This window comes from Hirundo rustica, chromosome 4, assembly GCF_015227805.2.
Source record: "Hirundo rustica isolate bHirRus1 chromosome 4, bHirRus1.pri.v3, whole genome shotgun sequence".
Lineage (NCBI taxonomy): Eukaryota > Metazoa > Chordata > Aves > Passeriformes > Hirundinidae > Hirundo > Hirundo rustica.
Genome location: NC_053453.1, coordinates 32,223,593 through 32,245,276, shown reverse-complemented (window position 1 = coordinate 32,245,276; position 21,684 = coordinate 32,223,593). Strand labels below are relative to the sequence as shown.

The window sequence follows — 21,684 nt, the reverse complement described above, 5'->3', positions numbered from 1 at the left end:
CCATACAGTATTGCAATATACAGAAAGGAAGAAACAACTATTAGTCAAAAACAATGGTTACTGCATGTTTAATTATTGCATAGCAATACCAGGTGCTGTTGATAAACTGCAGATATGATGAACTTTCCAAGTAGGCTAGCAGTGGAAAATGCAGTTTTATCACTCTTCAAGGAAGGGAAGTTATGTAAGTGATTTATGTACCACTCTGAAACATCTCCCAGTAATCTTAAGGTGTAACTTTTTTAAAGAGTGAGAGCCAAATACAGACTTTTCATGGGCTTGCCTACTTGAAGACAAATTAAAACCACCAAAACCTGTAAAAGGTATGATACATTGTCAGTGTTTTTATTGACTAGTGTTCCAGAGAATTCCACATACTAATCTAACAGGAATATTCTTAGCAGGCTCTTGAGTATTCTCACTTTCCGTACTTGTTACAAGAATATTGTCCACCAACACTTTGGATGAACAGGTCATACGTATCACATTAGATGAAAACTCAGTATATTGGTTGCAGTCTGTTCAGAGATCATTTAGCTAATATTTCCACAGCAATGACACCCCACCAACAAATTCACCAACAATGTAGGTTTTGCCATATCTCTCAATGAACATTCTCAGTGATCTTAGGCTGCTTTGAACTGACTCATGGTTGGAAACTAGTGTTATGTAATACTGCAGCTTTTTGAATGAATTTCTACTATAAATAAATAAATCTAGTAGAAACTGCAAAATAGCATATGCTCTTACAGAAAAGCTTCAAAATTTTATGTCATTTCTGGAAGTTTTTTATTTGCTTACAATTATGTTTTATTTATCAGGCACAATATGCAACTTACTCTAAAACATTATATATATTTTATATATACATAAATATATATAATATATATAAATTAGAGTTTTATATATAGGGGAATACATATATACACACATACCACATCTGCATATATATTCCCTTATATATGTCCATATATACATTCACAGAAGACATAAACCATTTTCTCTGGAAATAAGAAAAATGAAAGTTATAAACTGCTCAAAGAAGGCTTGAAAGGAAATAGATAATTTCCTTTGGGATTAACAGACTTGTTTGGATATTTATTTAAATATATCCTCTGTATTTTATAATCTACATTCAGAGTGTATGGTGGGATTTTTTTTTTTTTTTTTTAATCTATTTACATATACTATTAAAATAATACATATTGTGCGTTAATTTAGGGACTGATTCATTAGGAATATTATGCAGGCACAGCAAATTTGCCAGTTGTAACAAATCCTGCATTTGCTGTGTTATATCGGACAGTCCTGAGATCTGGAATGGAGAAAATAAGGCTGAGATCAGCACTGAAGCCACATCACATCCAATGTCTGATAAAGCTTGTTGACTGGTATTTTTATGTTGGCTTTAGTGGACTTTGTACAATGTCCTAGAAGGCAAGAATGGTTTGAAGAATATCTTTGAAGGAACAATCATCTCTTGTTTTGTAAAGAGAATATGAAGAATAATCATCATTCCTTGGCCCCAGTCTAATATTTTGTGACTACTTCCTTCAACTGCCACATATAAAGAAAAGCAAACTAAAATCTGCTGTTATTTCTAAATCAGAAACACGATTTCTTTTCAGGGATGCAAAATGCAAAATTTTCTGTAATAATTTCAAAAACTGTTTGGATATGTTAGCTTTGTTAATTTCCCTAACTCAGAAATGGTAAGAAAACAAAAAAGAAAAGCTGGCCAGCATCTCACAAAAAGATCAATAGAATGTATACCTAAATGACACGCTGAGTTTTTACACCACATCAGTGATGCAAAAACTTCACAGTTAATGGGTTAAGAATAAAGATACGGCAACTGATACAAAGACATGGTCATAGATGCACTGTCTTGAAAACAGCAGTGTAAGCAGCTTTAAATATCTGGGAGACTTTCTATTAGTCTGTACAGGTATTACCATTATGCATTTTGTTAACTATTCTTTCAGGGTTGTGCAAGTCTCCAAACTTCAACTGAGAGGTAGACAAGAAAAATTTGAACTGCAAAAGTACAACATGCAAATTATGTTGAAATCACACAGCAATGCTTATGCAAATTCTGACCAAAAATGTGACAGTATATGCAAGCACTTTCATTATATATATATTTGCACAAATATCAGAAGTACACCCACCCCCCCCAAAATCCAAACAACCTTGTTAAAACTGGCAAGCCATCTCTGAAAATAATTATTTTAAAATTCCCTTTATATTCCTCTCTGTGTGTAGAAAAATAGTCATCTATAGAGAAATGAACAAAAAAAGCCTTATTCAATTTTGTTATAGGCAAAATTGTCAGTGTCATGTATAGCATGTTCATCTATCAAAGTGGTGACTGGCTTTGTTTAGTGAAATACTGATAGCAGTCCAAAATCTGGCTGCATGTGGTATCTGTAACTTACATATCCCAGTAATATCTCTCCACTAATATTCACAACTAGATATGAAAGAAGCAAGTGAAAAATGCTGTGTTTGGCAACATGGCAAATGTCTCATTTCATGAAAAACCAGAAGAAAGAATTAAAGATAAGTCACTACATACTCACTCCAAATTTTTTATGTTACATCAAAATGAAGTAGGGGGTGGTGGAGAGGTGGGAACATTGAAAAGGAATGAGAATTCTCTAGGGGGAACAATCATGTACACATTGCCAAATGTTTTTTAAGCACAGTGGATGCTGATATGCAATAAGACCATTAAAATTCATGTGAATTTTGAATCAATATGACTGAAATTGCTGCCATTCACTTCAGCAGTAAGTAAAGCTGAACTTCCTCTCAATAAGGACAGTGTCACTTAAAAAATCTATTTGAAGATGAAGTAAGATTTTCCCTAGCTCTGTCTAAACAGTTCACAAAACACACTCCTGAAATTATAGCATTGTAGTCTTTCATATAAAAAAAAAATGCTTTTCTGAACATCATGGAAATACAGAACTAACAAAAATTGCAACCACAGTTGAATGGGGAGAGATGGGGGGGGGGGGGTGAAATTGTTTCTGAAATAGTACTGAGAATTATTAGGGGGGAGTCTTTCAATGGTGTTGGAAAGGGCAATACAGAAGAATTCTCCAGCTAAGAGTGTATGACATGAAAAACCCAAGCATCTGGATGTGTACTTTAAAACAACTTGAAATCTAACCCTGATATTAAATTGGGGAAAATCTAATTGATGCTATCTACCTTCCTACTAGTTTTAAAAGTTTGGCATTGCCTTTTCCAGAAGAGAAAAAGGGTAATCAAGCTTAGCAATACTGTGGCAGAGATATTAAAATAATGAAGTATACATGAGCATAAATGAGAATAAGACCAATTAAGGATTTGCTTGCACTGACTGAGACTACAGATTCTTAGACTGCATAAGATATGCATGTGTCAGGAAGTTTGAGTACATTTCTTCATCAGGGGAATGTCTTAGTCCTGTAGTTCGAACTGAAGGTGAGGTAATTAAGAGAAACCAGAACAATTTAGAGAGATTATGTATATACCCAGGCATAATCTCAAAAGCAGAAATGTGATGATGAGATGATTTACAGTACAAATTAGAGGTCAGTGCAAGTAGGAGTGATATTCAGTAGTTTATAGGCAAGATATACTAATTTTGCTACTTTGGTGCTCAGAATAAAGTTGATTCAAGGCAATTTACTATTAACATTACTTTTAGAAATAAGAGCTACCTATACTAGGCAATTTCCCCTTTAGGACCTCTTATTTGGAAGACACAGGTTTTTAATTCCAGGCAGTTTTTGCATAGATATGGTTCCAATTTTTTTCACTTATCTCTTGGTTTTAACTTCTTTTATATTAAATAGTATCAAGAGTATGCTGATGAGTTTTATTTTGTTGCTATTACTAAGAGAAAGAGTAATGAAAGAGGTGTGAGGAAATGTTTAACTTGACTCTTCCTACTTTCTATTGCTCTAGTTGCCTGCCACATCATTTTGCCTTAAGGGATTAAAAACTGCACATTGGTGAGTGGTGGTAAAGCAGCTCTTGCACTCCTATTAGCTTTTAACACAATTGACCAGAGATGAAAGAGTAGCATCTCTGTAGAGTGTTTATGGAGATTTTTATTTCCTCTGAGATAGTAACATAATTTTTGTTACTGGTGGTCAGGTGTGTCTATGGCTCGAGGAACTTTGGTTATCCCTTATTTCCTATGCCGTGTTGTTTTGTATTCTGAGATCCTGCACAGAAGAGGAAAGTTGCCTGCATATTTCCTGAGAGACTTTTTTTTATCATCATTTTCCTGAATCCTTTATTTACTCAACAGCAACATTAAGCAGCCTTCAGTCAAAAGTTGACACTTTTTGTCTTCTACCCTGCTGTATTCCTAATCATGCTGCTTTTTTTGCAAAGAGATAATAAGCACCAACAATTTTACCTCAGACATTTTGGTTCAGCTCCTGTATTAATCACTTTTCAAATAATCTCTGCCTTTCTATCAATGGCTGTCAAGAGCAGAGTGATATTCCTGGTGACTACTCCTCAGCTAAAATTTCAGTTCATCTTTCACAAGTATTTATAACTGATAATCCTCACTGCATTAAAGCTTAGCGCCCATGAAGCTCAACACTTTCTGGCTATGGGCACACAAGGCCTTCACAGATCCTGGAGTTCACTCAGTATGTTTGTATAGCCAAAAAGAGAGCAATGCTTTCATGTCATGGGGTGCTGGCAAGGCTAAGGTTCAGAGTGAGGCGCGACGTATTTACTTCCTCTCTGAAGCTGGGGTTTGTGAGAGGAACTGCAATTTTACTGGGACTGAATCATTCCCCTTTACACAATACATGGCTCAAATCTGAACATGCAACCCGTGTTTTCTCCCAAAACTCTGAAATGCACATATTTTGTTTCTGATGCTCCTGAAAATTTACAGGATTTATTGGAGAAATTTTGTTTTCCTGAATATAACTAGGTAAAAAGTAGGTATCAAATTCTGTACCATGCTGAAAGTAGACTCATGATGTTTCTCCCCAAAACAGTGATGAGAAAATAAAAAAATTCAGCACTACTGTGGAACTTTATAAAATGATAAACCAGCAAAACAGAAGCAAGCACTATCAACATTTTTAGAAAAGAAATTGAAATAATATTGAACATAATAATATTAAGAAGTAACTTTCTTTAAAAGCCCTCCCATATCTACTAGATTTTACTACTGATTTTTTAATTTTGTTATTGGCACTTCAAAGTGTGTTTATCACAGTTATCTCTCTGTCCAATATATTTCCAACTTTTTGAGATTTAGAAGAAGACTAAAATGAATAATTTTCTTTTCCTGGAACTGAGTGTAGGTGTATCCTGTATAAACAGTGCATAAATGTTTCATGAATCAGACCCTTAATTTTCACATTTTTTGAGGCATTTATAAGCATCCCTCCAAAATAAATAGCACTTTTCCTTACCTAGAAACAGATCAGAAATAATTTCTCATATTACCTTCAAAAGCTTGCACTTTTAACTTTCAAATTATTTCTGTAATGTAAAATTGTAAATTTATGCTTTCTCTTGTCTAAAGGAATAGGGAGAATTGTCCATTTTAATTTATATGACGGTCTGTGTGAAATTGTAGACACAAGGTTGAACATCCTGCATAAAACTGATGTGTCAACAGAAAGCTTCCATACTGGCTTTGTCAAGGTGCCTTGCAGCATTTCTGCTCAAAGCAGCACTACCAAAAAAAAAAAAAAAGTAACTTTTCACTAAATTCCAGGGAAAAGGAAGTGGGAACTGGTATGAAGCTACCTGTGTGCAAAGATCTGAAGTTAGATCTTAAATCTCTCAGGAAACCATCAAACAACTAATGACTTGTCAATAAAGCCAAGCATCTACTTTGAAGTCATTGTCACGAATATAAAGGCCACTTAAAAGCCAAGGGTTAGTATTCTTTTAACATCAGCGGATTATAAATCTAGATCCTTTAGGAAAATGGCTTCACAGTCTGATCCAGATATTTCAGCTACACAGGAATACACAGTCAAACAAACTGATGGCCACTCCTGTCAGAAATGCAAATCTTGAGTTTAAACCTTTTATGTACAGGCAGATTTAGATTTTAGCACAGTTTGAATTAGCAAGGTGTGAACCTAGTTTGAATTCAAATGTATATGTTGAAGTACTATGTAATCAGCTATCATTGGAGGAAACTACTTCTGGAATAAGTTATAAATCAGCTTTTTATTGTATTTTAGAGGTGTGTCCACCAATTTGTCTCCTACACTTAACTTTTATATCCATAACCGCCTATGCAGACATCTTTTTTATCTAGTGGGTGTACAAGAGGGAAGAATGTGTCAATGTGCTTCGGTAAGGTATTATGTCTTTTTTGAAAGAAATCTTGGACTTTATGTTGTGTTTAATATTAGTGGTAAGTACAGTTTGAGCACATTATTTCAACAGACTTTAAACACATCGTAAAGATGAATGCAAGTATCTTCCCAAATAAGAGCAGGAGATACTTTTGCATTAGATATACTTCTGAAACAAAACTGTCTGTCATTGGAAGGCTTTATAGCCTGGTTTATCTGACTCTTGATTGACCAGAGTCAAAATTTAATGGACTTATTTGCATTGACTCACTACCTCTATAATCATAATTTTGTATCGCTGAAACAAATAAGCTGTAGATAGTAATTTAGCTTAGAGTCTTGCCATAGGGAAAAAATCTCTTCCCATCCAATATTGTGACTGATCATTATTACCACAAAACCTGGCCTGTGTCTTGAAGACATATTCCTAATGGAAGTCATAAATGTTGCCTTCTGAGCAATATTTCAGATTAAATATTGGTTTCTCTTTCTGATGGATCTTCAAGAGCTTTATCAGCTCTGCTGGAAGCATCTTCATTCTCATTGTTTGTTAATGGTTCTGCTTCCTTTGGGTCGGCGTTCTTCTGTGCTTTCTGCTTCTCATCTTCTAACTTCTTTTCTTTTGCCAAAAGCCTGTAGTTGATGGCATTGCCAATGAACAACCAGATACTGGCTACAGTCACAATCACTCCGCAGACAAAATACATGTACTGATATTCCCCAGTAACATCTACTAACCAACCTGAAATACAAAGATAAGAGGAGAGAAAAAAAGTATTTAGGCTAGGATACTAAAAATAATCCACATCTTCCCCTTGGAGAAATATCTGTATATTTTTTGCTTTTAAAGTTGGAGCAGAAACCTATTTTCAACATGTTAAAATTGAATAAGATAGACAGTGGAACTCTTAAAAATCCCTGTATTAGTAAACATAGCAATTGCCATGAAGACACAAGACAATAATAAAATATTGAAGAACAAAGTAAAGCTTAATGAATAATGGCAGGCAGTTTTTCAGCTCTTTTATTTTCATTATTTCATTGCCTTCTAATTTGTGTTTCCTATTGTTTGGGGTGATAGTCTGACACTCACTGAGGCTGCATAAAGACAAAAGGATGAAGAGGTATGTGACTTTTTAGGCTACTGTCTCTGTGCATCAGCTGCTTGCTTCTCACATTTACTTTCCTGTGACTGGTGAAAGAGATAGAAAGGCTTGTCCCTTCAGCCGTTACACTCAGCTGCTGATTTTCAAGCTCTGAGCTCTGTACCTAAAACTTACATTCAGAACTCTGAGATTAAATTTCTTTATGACAAGGAGAGTAAAATATAACAGTTCTTCCAATTTCTGAGACGTTCCTTCTAAATTTTCCAGCTCCCAAATTAACATTTGTACGTATCCAAGTATTTAGCTCTGAACTTTCCTACACTATAATTGAAACACACAGGGTAACCTGCACACTTCAGTTTAGCATGTATTCAGATGCGTTTACTGGGTTAAAAACATAATGCCAGCCTATTCACCTGACACACATTTACAGGCCATGAAATTATTCCAGACTTTTCTTTTTTTTCACGAACCTAGTATTAGGACAAATTCAAATAGCACTGCAAGTGTACAATTTACCTATTAGTGTAAATAGTGTAATTTTCTGATTTTTGTCACTGAACAGTCTTATAGAAATATATTTTAAAACAAAGTTATGAAATAGCAATGTTTCAGCATACTGTTTTAAAACATATGAACTAGTCAAAATTGGAGCTTAGCTTTTCCACGTGTTTATCTCCTTCGTTGCCCCTATTTAACAAGTTAAATCAATTATTCATAGTGTTACAGCACAAAAAAAATGTTTCCCAAAACTCCTGAAAAGTTAATACACTGAAAAATAAATAACTGTGGAAGTTATTGCTCCATAAATATTAGATTTAATATCTTTTGAGTTGTACTGATTTCAGAACCTGACTGAAAAGGCTGGGCTTCAGTGGTTACAGGCTCAGACCCCCCACTAGGTGGCACAGAAAGAGTCTGTGTGAGGATATATTTTGCTCTACCTTTGCCAAACTGGATTTGTATGTTAAATGATGAGAAAAATACGGAATGCCTTTAGAAATACTAAAAATATACTTGTACAAATATTATTTTATGGAAGTGAGTGGAATTGTTTTGTCATATTCAGAATTGCACACAACAATGCTATTTTCATAGAAATACTGACGTATATAAATGCTTTTAGGCAGACAATCTTGCTGACTTCTGAGGCAGTGCTAATGTGGGTACAGTATATGTTCATAAGGCTAGCACTATCTTTATATTCTCATATTGTTGGGCTTATACTTCAACACACACCAAGATACACATCAATGCTTCTCAATAAAATTAGAGCATCTATTTTTTAATCTCTTATGTCATCAGAAATCTCAATAATATAAAGCTTATTCTCAGCATTACTGAATACTGACAAAAAAAGCTAGCAAACAGAAAATAGTTTATGAAAACACTTTCTGAAAATACTAATTTTTACTGCTAGAAGCCCAAGTGTTATGAATATAGTCTAAGTGATACACCTAGGTTCCCTTTAGGCTCCCCTTACACTTGAAAAGAGAAGCTGGTGACACTGACATCTTTCAGTCAGTTCACCCTCTGAATTGCCTTGCCCACATCTCTACTGGCTATAGAAACAGGCTAAAGGACTGGCTGTGAACAGAGCTGGAGTGTGAAATCATGCCAGGGTGCAATGCTCCACAACACCCTGATGGAATCCCACCATGTGTGCACCCTGCCTAAAATGCCAAGCAGGTCTGTGTTCCTTCTGGCACTTTCTGGTTAGTTTTTTCCTCTCTGGAAATGCCAGTTCTCTCTGTTTAGATAAATTAAAGTTGTTCAAGCAAGCATAAGTAATTGAGCACTCTTCAAACTGCCCCTAGGTTGGAGAAGAGTAACTGATGCAGTTATTTTTTTACTGTCAGTCTGTTACAGTACATTTCTAGTCACAGTGAAAACATTAAATAACATTAAGAAAAATGTTTATATAAATTAAATGTTACATTGCAAGATTATGCTGTAATGTCTGAAAAAAATGGAAAGAAATAGATTCTTACCTCCTAGAGGAGGGCCTATGAGCACAGGGCAACATTCCACAATGGTGACAAGTCCCACTGCACTGGAAAATCTGGCAGCTCCAACAAGGTCCATCAATGTCTCAAAAAGAACGCTGCTAACCATTCCAAATGCAAACCCAAAAAATACAGCATATATCACCAAGCCAGTGTAATTTTTTGCCAGAGGGCACAAGATATGACAGACACCATTGTACAAGACAGCAAAACTAAAAAAATACTGAATCTTTGGCCGGATAAACCTGGAGTTTGCTACAAGTCCCATGGAAGGCCTAGCAAACATGTCTACAAAGGCTAAGATAGAGAGCAAAAAAGCAGCAGAATATTCATCAATTCCCTTATGCTTGGCATAAGGAGCCAAGAATACTATTGGAGCAAAGAAACCAATAAACATAATGACATTTCCTGACAAATATATCAGAAACCCTCTGTGTTTGAAGAGGGACAGATCTAGATACTTATTCATAGTTTGCCAACAAGACTTCTTGTTGTTCTTGTGCACAGCAGAATCTCCTGTGCCTTTTTCAACATCTTTTTTCACAGGAGGGACTTTTTTCGGTCCAACAGGTCTCATCAGTGACCCAGCCACACAGCAGTTCAAAAGAAGTCCTCCCAGAATAAGAAAGCTTCCTTTCCAGCCAAAAGCATTAAAGAGGAATTGATTGAGAGGTGCCAATGTGCTCAGAAACACTGGACTTCCAGCCATTGCCAATCCATTAGCAATGGGACGCTTCTTATAGAAGTACTTGCCAATCATGGTCAAGGCAGGCTGTAAGTTGAATGCTAAACCCAGACCTAAACAACACATGAAAGACAATATTATTGCAGGTCGTGCAGTGAAAAACACATCCCACCTCTTTCAAGTTATTTTTAAAATGAACAGTATCCAATCCAGTGATTTAATATAGAAACCGACTAGCATCAGAGAATGAAATATAGCCTCATTGCTGTCTATGAGTGTTCATACCATGACTCTGACATACTGGCATTTGGCCATTTTCCCCAGTAGCCCTGCATTAAAAGCCGAAACTCCTTTTTGTGTTTCGGCAGTGATAAAGACAGGGGAAACACATACAGAAGAATGATGGTATCAGTGCCTTGACTCACCATTCTTATATTTGCTAAACTATAATACAGTTCTCTCTTGGCTCATTTAACAAAAGTTATTAAATGCCACCTCAGCTACAATGACTGTAGGGTTTATTTAAATGCATAAATCTCCTAATTTCTTATTTCTAACATAATTAAGATCCAGCTTGTCTGCAAAACTGGGGCATAAAATGGCAAAATATTTTCCAGCACATTCACCTCTCCTTCCCCAGGTCACTATTAAGGGCTTGTAAAGGACACGTGGGAGCAGAACTTCCACCCACATTAGCTGAGTGTATAAACTGAACCCAAAGCTGAAACGCTAGGCCTTCTCTTTGTATTAAGACATCTAAGCTATAAACTCCAATGTGCATCTGCTTGATGGTACAGGAGAGAATCTTTCTTCCCTGATTGGCCCATTCCCAGACTCTGACTTTACCCTTTCAGCAGGCACCAAGCTTAGGATGTCAAAAATAAGAGTTTTAAGGATTGATCACGGAATAAAAAAGGACTCCTTTAGTCCCAACACAAAGGAAGATGAGCCTGAATATAGAGGCATTATCTCATTCATTTATTACCTGCCAATATTTCACCTCTCCTTCCTTATTCTGAGAAGGGAGTTTAAAAAAGCCCCACAACTTTTAATAAGGAGATTCTTTAATTTTCTGGCATTACAATAACTTTAGAGTCATTGCTTTAGGCAGTATCTAGGCCTTTGATAGATGATTATGAATATTTTTATTTGGTGATTGAAATCCCCCAGGTTTAAAATCCTGGGGGATTTTAAACAGAAAACTATTGAACTGAAAGTTGTTATACTTTTCTGTGAGAGTATATGTAGATATACAAACCTACAGATAGCTGGTACAAGCTTTCACAAATCTACAAGAATTTGGCTAGCCTCTGCCATCCTATCTGCAGTGCAACGATTTCGAGCTAAAACAACAAATGTGAAATTGTACACAAATTCTGTAATAAGTGCTGTCATGAGCCAATCAATTTTTATACCGTAATTATAGTGTAATGTGGAAAAGTACATACAGCATTTATTGAATAAATTCATCAGTAGTTTCTGAGTTGTCCTAAGAAATAATTTGACATTATACCAGTTAATGTAAAGGATTAGATAGCTCAGAAATTAACTGATCTGACTACCTTCTTGGATTGCATCTGTACACAGAGAATTCATCATCAGTGAGGCTCATTCGTAGAACAATACTAGAAATAGTGATAGAACATAATAGAACCTTTTGAACAGGACTCTTACCTCCAACCACACCGATACATATGTACAGTTCAAGGACGCTATTGCAGAAAGAGGATGCAATCATCCCAAAAGAACACAGGATACCCCCTGCTATCATCACAGGCCGGCTACCATACTTATTCACCAAAATGCTGCTTATGGGACCTGTTGGTAGAAAGAAAATGCAATTTCAGGTAACAGGTGTGTCACCGTGAAACACAAAGAAATCACACGAAGACAAGAGATTTCTGCAGAGGTTCTTCTGATCCAGCTTCCAGCTGAAAGGGTGGAGAGAAGACCCCTTTGTTTATTCTTTTACTTTTATACATTTGTGGGTCTAGCAGAAGATTGGCTTTTTGGGGTTTCCACCCCTCAGCCTCAGTGGCCAGACGAATTGTCAGTTACAATTGTTTTCAGGTTAGAAATATGCAAACAAAGGACAAAGAATGAAAAACAAAGGATTTGTTTATATTACTTCTGTGGGAAAGGTAGAAGAACTGCTCTAATATTCTACAGTAACTAAAAGATCTGACTCCATTTATGAAAATCCAAAGGCTAATAAAAAACTCAGAAAAACCAGGGTAACACAGGTGACTCTATCTTTGTATTTACAACATGTTGGAATGCTTTCCTCTTCCGTCCTGGAAAACATTAAACTGTTTCTATACCAGTCTGTCTTACAAACATTCTGTGAGTTTGCAGACACAAGACTGGATGTGGATATACTGCCCTCATGACAATATAAATATTGATTAGTTATGGAGAGAGATAAAAAGATTAAAGACATCAGACAAGCAAGAAGTATTGTTACAGTTCACAAACAATCAATACTGAGATTGGTCAATGGAAGTTTTCAAAGTGCTAGGACTAAAGAATTTCAAGTATGAGACAGGTATCAAAACTCCACAGAGCAGGAGGAACCTCCGGGCAAGCAGACTAAAATTACTTAATACTGCAGCATGTCCTGCACCCCTACTTAGGACCACACATAGGCTTAAAAAACCTGTCAAATCAGAACATAAATCTCTGGCCCCTGAGGCTTGCTTTCCCTTACCTCATCAAGAGGGAGTGTTAATGGGCAGTAGGATGACTATAGGCTGTCTGGGAAAATCTAAAATGTGATTTAGCATAAAAAACCTATAAACTTTAAAAATATTATTATAGGTCCATTTTTCAGTTTCGACTGCAATTCAGTTTATGGTATAATTACATCCATACTAACCAGCTAGCGTGTAATTTAGCATGACATACATTATATGTTTTTGAACAAGCATGGCTGGAATAGATGGTGTGCTACATATCAAAATTAAGAGGGTGTCAAACCTCTTTAGGTAAACCTGCATAGCATCTGATTGCACTATATTTGGCCCACACCATTGTAAATGGTATTGATTTTGCAATAATGAAAGTTATCCAATACAAACATTTAAAAAAATAAAAGCAAAGAATCAAAAAACCCCAACATCATAAAAAGCAATGTATTTCAGACTTAAGATAGAGCAGGCACCTTGCACAAAGTGGAATGCCTTGATTTGCATCTGAGTTCACTGCAAGTTGTTCACTATACTGGTGACAGTTTTAATTCTCTGTTTTTACAAATATTAAAAGGAATAAATGCCAGAAACTTCATGCAGTTATATGATGACATATCTAACATTTCTTTCTTTCCATTTGAGAGGAACCACTAAGCAGAACTGTGAAAAGCAAGGCTTTCCCCTTTGAGACCACATGAAGAAAGGAAGGAAAGGATACATGGAAGAACACTTTTTTTTATTTATAGGGCTATGTTTGGAAAATCAGTGGTTGGGCTAATCATGCCTTTGTTAGAAAGCAAGCCCTTTTGCAATATGTAAACAACAGAAATAATTTCTCTGAGTAAAAAAAAAAAAGACACTTTTAACTGTAAATCTCTTTTTAACTCAAAGCAAAATATTTCATCCCAGTATCAAATAACAGCTATAAGTTTGAAAAGAAATAAATCTAAGGCAGGTAAAAAAAATCTAATTGTTTATTGCTAAACACAATAACAGTATTCACTTCAGACCTATCAAAACAATTATTTTTAAATTAAAAAAAAATAATAATTTCCCAGTTCTTCTTCCTGTAATGAGATGGAAGTATTTATAAAATTGAAAATGAAAAATTTGTTTAGTATTTGTTAACAGACAGTTCCTTACCAGGAACAGGAAAACTGCATCTCTGCAGATCTTCACTGTGGCAGTTAGTCTGGGACTTTTAAGTTACAGCTTTCCAGATCAAAGCATGTAATGTTGGCTTCACCTACAAGACCTAATAGCTGAGCTCAAATATGCATGTATAATTTAAGTAGGTTGTCTGAGCCTGACTCTATACTTTCAAATGGCATAAATCTGGAATGTATGATGGATTTAAAAATAATTTAAACATAATACTCTCTTTGAGATGTTTTCTTTAAGTTAATGATGTATGCTTACCACCACAGCTCCACTTAATTTGAGGTTTTCTTTCTGTATATTCCAGTATTTTGATTTAAAATTTGTGCATGTGGGAAACAGTAATTGTTCTACAAGCCATAAAGTTAGTTTAAGCTCCCTAAATTATCTAGGAACTCTTTCAATGTGGTAAGTAGGTTAAACATTCTATTCTGACATCTGTGCATACACTTGGTTATGAAGTCTCACAATGCATATTCATACCTTAACATAGATGATTCCACATAAATTCCAGCTGTTTGCCTGCCATCATATGTTTTATAGCCTTGTACAAATTTTGTGTCACATTTAACACCTTCTACAGTTATTTAAGCAATGCTCATGTGCCAGCATAGATCTATATACTTTGTGTATTCTTTCTTTTTAGATGAAGGAAGATTCAGCTGTTTATATACAACTACACTGCCAAAACATTGCTATACATTAACGTATGTTAATGCACTAAAGGACTGCTGGATCTCTGAATCTGCTTTCCCAAAGCCTGAAGTAACTGCGTAACAGATGTTAAAGTCAGGAGACCCACAAGACTATTTACCCTGGTCTCTCCCTTAACACCCACAAACCACCAGCCACAAAAGATTATATACTCCCTAAACCAAATTTAAGAATGTTATCATAATATGCTAACACTCTAACAGCTGTATTTTTGTTTTATATCCTTCTGTTTGAGGCAAAGGATCAGGCTGTGAGAAGGTATAAGACAGCAACTGTAAGCAGTGCCACTTTCAGGAAGGGCTGTGCTTTATAAGAAAAGAAAAAACAGACACTTTTCATATTGTTTGTCATTATGCCAAGGGAAAAGTGGCAAAAGTCATTTCACCTGTGTGAGCAGAGATGGGATCATGAATTTTGGAGCTGTTTATGATGTTTCATACAAAGTCTATAATACTGTGGCACCTATGTTCTGTTTCAGTGGCTCAAAAGAGCATTTACTTGCACTTGTGCACAGAGAAGTTGTGGGTGCTGAGAGTACATTAAGATTAATTGTCATGAAGAAAATCTTCCCTTTTGAGGGAAGGCGAGGCTGGTGAGGTGCTGGAAGGGGTTGCCGAGAGAAGCTGTGGCTGTCCCATCCCTGTGACTGTTCTAGGTCAGGTTAGATGTGGCTCTGAACCATTTGGTCTGCTGGCAGGTGTCCTGTCCATGGCAGGGGGCTTGGAACTATATCATACTAAATCATCAGTCATAGAATGGCCTGGGTTGGAAGGAACTTTAAAGGTCATCTGGTTTCATACCCTTTAAGGTCAGTTGCAAAAAGTCTCTCTCTCCATCCTTCTTGTAGGCTCCCTTCAGGTACTGGAAGGACACAATTAGGTTACCCCCACACACAGCCATCTCTTTTCCAGGCTGAACAATCCCAGTTCTCCCAATCTTTCCTGACAGAAGAGATCCCTATGATCATCTTGGTGGCCTTCTCTGGACTTGATCCAACAGGTCAATGTCTTTCCTGTGCTGGGAGTCTCACAGAGGGATGCAGCACTGCAGCTTGCAGAATACAGAGGCAGAGCAGAGAGGAATCCCTTCCCTGGCCCTGCTGGCCATGCTGCTTTGGGTGCAGCCCAGGACATGTTTGGCTCTCTGTGCTGTGAGTGCCCAGCCTCTTGTCTATCAGCACCCCCGAGTCCTTCTCGGCAGGGCTGCTCTGATCTGTTCATCCCCAGCCTGTGTTGATGCCAGGGTTTTCCCCGACCCAGGTGCAGCACCTTGCACTTGGCTTTGTTAAACCTCTTGAGATTCCCAGGGGCCCACTGCTCAAGCCTGTCCAGGTCCCTCTGGATGGTATCCTGTGCTTCAGGTGTGTCAGCTGCACCACTCAGCTCAGTGTCATCTGCAAACTTGCTGAGGGTGCACTCGATCCCTTCATCCCTGTCATTAATGAAGATATTAAGTATTATAATTTATAATAATAATAATTAAGGTCCCCATGCAGACCCTTGAGAGACAGCATGTGTCAGAGATGTCCATCAGGACTCTGAGCCATTGACCATTGCCCTTTGGAGATGGCTGTCGAACCAATTCTTTATCCAGCTAAGAGTCTACTCACCACGTCCATCTCTCTCCAATTTAGAGACAAGGATGTGGAGAATTGGGTCAAAGGATTGAAACATAAACTTTAGAGAATAGAGGATTTTAGAGAGGTTAAGATTTTAGTCAGAGATAAGCTTTGCTTAAATTAACTAAAGTATGCTTTGCTGAAATTAAAAGTTAGTAATTAAGTAAGAGAAACTGGGTTTGGGATCACTCTTCCATATTAGAAAAACTGATTACTTGTCAACTTTATGTTTGGTTAGCTGTGTTTATAATGAAGAATACAGAAACTGATAAATATCTTTTAGGAACATGAGACAGTTGTAGGCCTCCTCTGCCCAGAAACCCATTGAACAGTCACGAAGACAGGAAATAGGAGTCCTACCAAGGGTTCATTTATCACATTTGCATTGAAAAGGTAGAAAGGTCAGAATGAGGAAGACTTCTTTACTTCCTCATTTTGGGGTCCCTTCCCCATGAAAAGGACCACTGACCCATTTCAAAGAACAAACTACGCATGTTTAATGGCTTTTGAGCTAATTACCATATGAAGCAGAGAATGGGATGTACCAGAGTTATGAATATGCATTTGTGTTTTGGGTATTCAATACTTTTGTAAATAAAAGGACCCTGTGATCACCTGTAAATTGTGGTGTGTATTTGGGAGCTATCCTGCATGCTGCCCAGCGCCATAATAAACATACACTTTCTAACTTTAAACTGTTAGAGAGGTTTTGTCCGTCACAGTTGAGTATCCATACTAGATCAATACCCATATTTTCTTTAATAAGTCAGGATTTACAGAAATCCTGAGAGATGGCATCTGTAAACCTTCCCCCGTCCACTGATGAAGTCACTCCATCATAGAAGGCCAATAGGTTGGTCAGACAGGACTTGTCTTTTGTGCAGCCGTGCTGGCTATCCTGAATCATCTCCCTGTTCTCCATGCACCTTAGAAAAGCTCCTAGGAGGAGCTCTTCCATTAGTTCTAGTTTGATTTCTCACTACTGTAATACAGTGATATAATTAGAGATCACTCTGTAATGTGTTTTGCATAGTGCCAGGGCATTTATGTTTCTTATTTTGCTATCTCCATTAAGTTTAGTATAGAAATAGAGATAAACTTTCCTGATAAAAAGGTAATTTTTTAACATATATTGACAATGTCATTACAATGTTCATAGTGTCATCGACCCAAAACAACATAAAATGACTCAGTCTGAACAATATGACATTTATTTAAATGAAGTGAATTGCTGAAAGAAATTGAAAATAAATGTAATAATATTTCAAATTGCACTGATGCTACATTGTAGATTTTGCATCCTGTCAAGTGGTTTTAACACATTTGCAGCCATCTGCTCTGCAGAGTCAATGCAGCCGTCTTTCCTGTCAAGGTTTATCTTTTATTTCTGTTTCCTACAAGGCTGGAAAAGCCCAGGGAGTTCCAAGAATTAAGATTAGTGTAAACTATTTGCTAAGATCAGTCCACTTTTTCTCTTTACTTTGTTTTTTTGTTGTTGCTGGTTTTTTTGAGGGTTTTTTGTACAAAATATGAAGTCCACTAACAAAAAACCTGTTCAAACATAAAGGCTTTAAGCAAGTACTTAGTACTGCTAATGGAATCCTATCTCTGGTATTCAGAGGAAAAGCAACTCAAAATTCTTAAAACCTGTTCATTAACTTGGAAAATACTTTCAAAATATGCTGTTTTTTTCAAGTAGGACTAAATAAAAATATGCATTCTGTGACAGTCTTAACTCTCATTGAAAAACCTTTGGCTAAATTATTTTAGTACAGGCTTTAGACAGAAAAGGAACTAAAAATATTAAAAAGTCATGCAACTATTTTTTGTATTATTTTTTGTATTTGTATTCTTTATCATGTTTCTGGGAATGGTAATCTGCATTTCTGACATATCCTATGTGTTTGTATAACAGCAATGAAGCAAATTAGTTCAAGAATCATTGGAAAGTTTTCTCTGTAGTTCCTCTGTGCATTTGGCAGCATTTATTTTTTACCATTTCATCTAACATTTACAAGTGGCTGCACTGATTCCATAAACCTAGATAACACAGTAACCTTGAAAGAAAGCAATGAGAAAAAAATGCTCGTGCAGTAAATACCACCAAACAGAAATGTGCAACATTGAGTTAGGGTTGTTTGACTATGAGTTAGCTGAAAGCTAAAAGCTCAAGCTGCCAGGAAGGATGCAGTCAGTTGCTCAACCATCCATCACACTTTGCTCTCCACTTCCCCTGCTCTTAACTACGTTTCCTCAGTGTCATTACTCTGAATGCTCACATTCTCACTTGTGTCCTGAAGGAACTTTGTATTCTATCAAATTTTTATCTTTTAATCTCTAATGGACACTAATTTGGCCTTCATCTATTCCTTAGGAATAAGGTAATTGTGTGCATGGTAACACACAGGAGCCTGACTGATGGAAGAGTGCTCAACTCTGTCTGCTTCTTCTTCTTCCTCCCAAAAATGTTACACCTATAAGTTTTGAAGTGAAGTGCTCAAGTCAGAAATACATATGTCTGACCACAAATATAAGCTGCCTTTTCCTGAAATGTTCAGGAGAAACAAAATAAGTGATCAGTGGTGCTAGTACTTTGTCTAAATGTATTGCTTTTATGGATGAATCACAGATCCTTGATCTGCTTCGGTATTTTGCTTTTTTCTAGTGATACCTTAGAGACATGAATCAAGGGCTTTACACATTTTGATTAAAGCTCTTGTTTGGCTTGCAGGTTTTTTTCTTGTTTGTTAGGGTGCAAATGTGTATGGAGTTATGGACCATGTAATTTAGAAAATGTCTTCAAGTTAGCAAATCACTCTATATCTATGAATTTTGAAAAGTTGGAAAAACTCCCAGTTTTTAATCAAGGAGTAGCCATGCTGATTATTATTTACATGGATACGTATCAATGCTTTATATTAATTATGTTTTGTATGCTCTGCTGCAGAATTTTTTTCATGAAAGGCAAAAAAACTTGATCACAATGCAGAAGGCTTTAAGATAAATTATGACATTTCTTTTGAAATTAACAATATGAAACTTCATAATATTTAACAGGAAATGAGTGTAACTCTATGAGCTACGGAACACTCAGAATTCAGAAACATATGTGATCACTGATTAAAAAAGCTCTGGCCCAAAATTAACTGCCCAAATTTCACATTGACATCTTTATCATGAAAAGAAATAAGATGCAGAAAAATATTTCAGCATTTTTTAAAGCTTTCCTTTTATTTGATTTCCTGTTACCTTCAGTATCACTGAGTGAAGCCCACACATAGATAGATATTTTCAAAAACTAGCCTTTCAACTTATAAAAAGGTAACAAAAAATAAAGAAGAAAGAACAAGCTAGAAGGAGAGAACAAGCTAATGATGAGACAGCACAAAAGCACCTATAAGAGAGCTGCATTTAAACAGAGATCCTGTAACACCAAGCACATTCTTCCAAAAGTCTGCATGCCTCTGTAAAGGGAAATAGCAGCTGTGCATGATATAGGCATTGCAAATAATCTTCTCAGAAAAAATGGTTTTGTCTTCACAGAAAACCAAAGCTATCAGCTTGTAACTTGAGCATGTAGTGTATCAACATGAACATTAGAAAATTCAGTGGCAAATAATGAGGTACTGGGAAAAATTAATGAAAATTTTCTGCAGAAGAAAAGACAATGAATTTTAAAGCTAAGTATTTAACAGCAATTGAGTCCTCAGGATGTCATAGGCTTGCATGAATCTAAATTTTGAACAGCTTTTCTGACTCAAATAATATGTTGGGGATTTCACTTAAATAATATTACTGTTAAATGCACAGTGAACATGTGCCATTAAAAACTACTTATCCTTCAAATGAAAAACCAAACAAGGACTTCAGCACTCTCTCTCCCTGGAAATACAGTAAAGATAATTAAAATATAAAAATATTAGTAAATGTAATTATCTACACCAGTATATACTCTACTAGGTAATAATAAATTAAACTTTCATTTCTTTCAGGGATTCATTTGGAATTTCATGAGGTATAACTCTAAAGTATTCGATGAGGTATAACTCAAATGTTCTCATGAAAATGGGTAGTGTGGTTTTTTTAGAGGTATCATCTTTGGAGTGTTATCCTTCTGTCTCTGTAGATGGCTGCAATGAAAGGCTAAGTTTAATTTGGTAATATCTGTGTTTAAGCACATGAACTGAAAGTATCCCATTTCTGAATATTTAAAAGAAATCCTAATATGTCTACTTTGAGGGAACAAAAGGAAAAATGCACTAATCAGAAACTAGAGGTTTATTTATAACTAACCAGTATTTCTATCGAATAGTTTTACTGTCTCAAAAATAATCTTACTTAAAAACTGCAGTGTCCAGACATGGACACTACATACTCACACAAACACAAAACAAAAAGCCCCAATGCTTTCCATCACCTGTTTGATGTACTCAATGATAAAAATGGCTTGTTTTTTTTTCCAGGGATAATAGAAGGTACTTATCCTACTCATAAGTATTTTTCACCTGAAACCTTCTGAACTCTTTCAATTTCAAAGAACACAAAAATTTCTAATTGAAGATTTAGTGTTTAGTACTTTGTGCCTTTCCAAATCAGGTTACAATTTTTAGCTATCAAACTTGTCTTTACAGCTTGCTAACTGTGAACCAGATTGCAAAACAGGTTCTGTATAGTCTGCTGTTACAAAGGGGGTACAATTTTCTGCAGATCATAAACCTGGGGGGAAAAAAAAAAAAAAAAAAGGACAGAGGTTACATTATACCCCTGTAATATATATAGCAACTTGCAAATAAGAGATATGCAGTTAATCTAAGAGATAACGTTGGGAACTAAAAAAAGTCAAAAACAAACAAACAAACAAAAGACAAAATAACCAAACTGAAGAGTTAATGAAAATATTTATTTAATTCTTCATAGACATTTTTCCGAAACCATCTTATTGGATAGTTACAAAGGTTTTCCTTTTTTTCTTTCTTCCTTCCTCTTTGAGGAAGGGCTGGCTTTTCTAAAATCTGTGTGAACACAATAGTTGTACATGTTGATTACTCACCACCTTCTATTTATTATTCCCAATTATCATTCATTATTTTTATACCCCTACTTAAAAATCCCTGGCTACTTTTCCTAGAAGTAGAGTAATACATTGTCAATTCTGCCTAGAAGAATTCTAGAGAGCAAAAAGTCATAACAAATACAATAGCCCAGGCTATTGAGTAGTTCTTAGGATTGTAAGGTATATTCTCTCCAACTCAAACCAGTACACTTTTCAGATAATGCATTCACACTGAAAAATTCAGCCAAGTTAGGTTAAGATTAATACTGGGTTGGATTTCTCTGTCTTCTACAAATTGCCTGTCATGTTA

General features: G+C 35.9%; 1 protein-coding gene across 5 annotated transcripts in view; it reads right to left on the bottom strand.

Moving 5' to 3' along the window:
* Positions 1 to 324: 324 nt before the first annotated feature.
* SLC16A7 (solute carrier family 16 member 7) overlaps positions 325 to 21,684 on the bottom strand; it is an 80,465-nt gene continuing 59,105 nt past the window's right edge. For all 5 annotated transcript variants that reach the window (XM_040063463.2, XM_058420111.1, XM_040063466.2 and 2 more), the window contains exons 3-5: positions 11,819 to 11,962; positions 9,445 to 10,257; positions 325 to 7,089 (exon numbers count right to left, since the gene is read on the bottom strand). In XM_040063463.2, the coding sequence (XP_039919397.1) occupies positions 6,818 to 7,089; positions 9,445 to 10,257; positions 11,819 to 11,962 (1,229 nt within the window). In that variant the 3' untranslated portion in view covers positions 325 to 6,817. The remainder of the gene's footprint in view (positions 7,090 to 9,444; positions 10,258 to 11,818; positions 11,963 to 21,684) is intronic.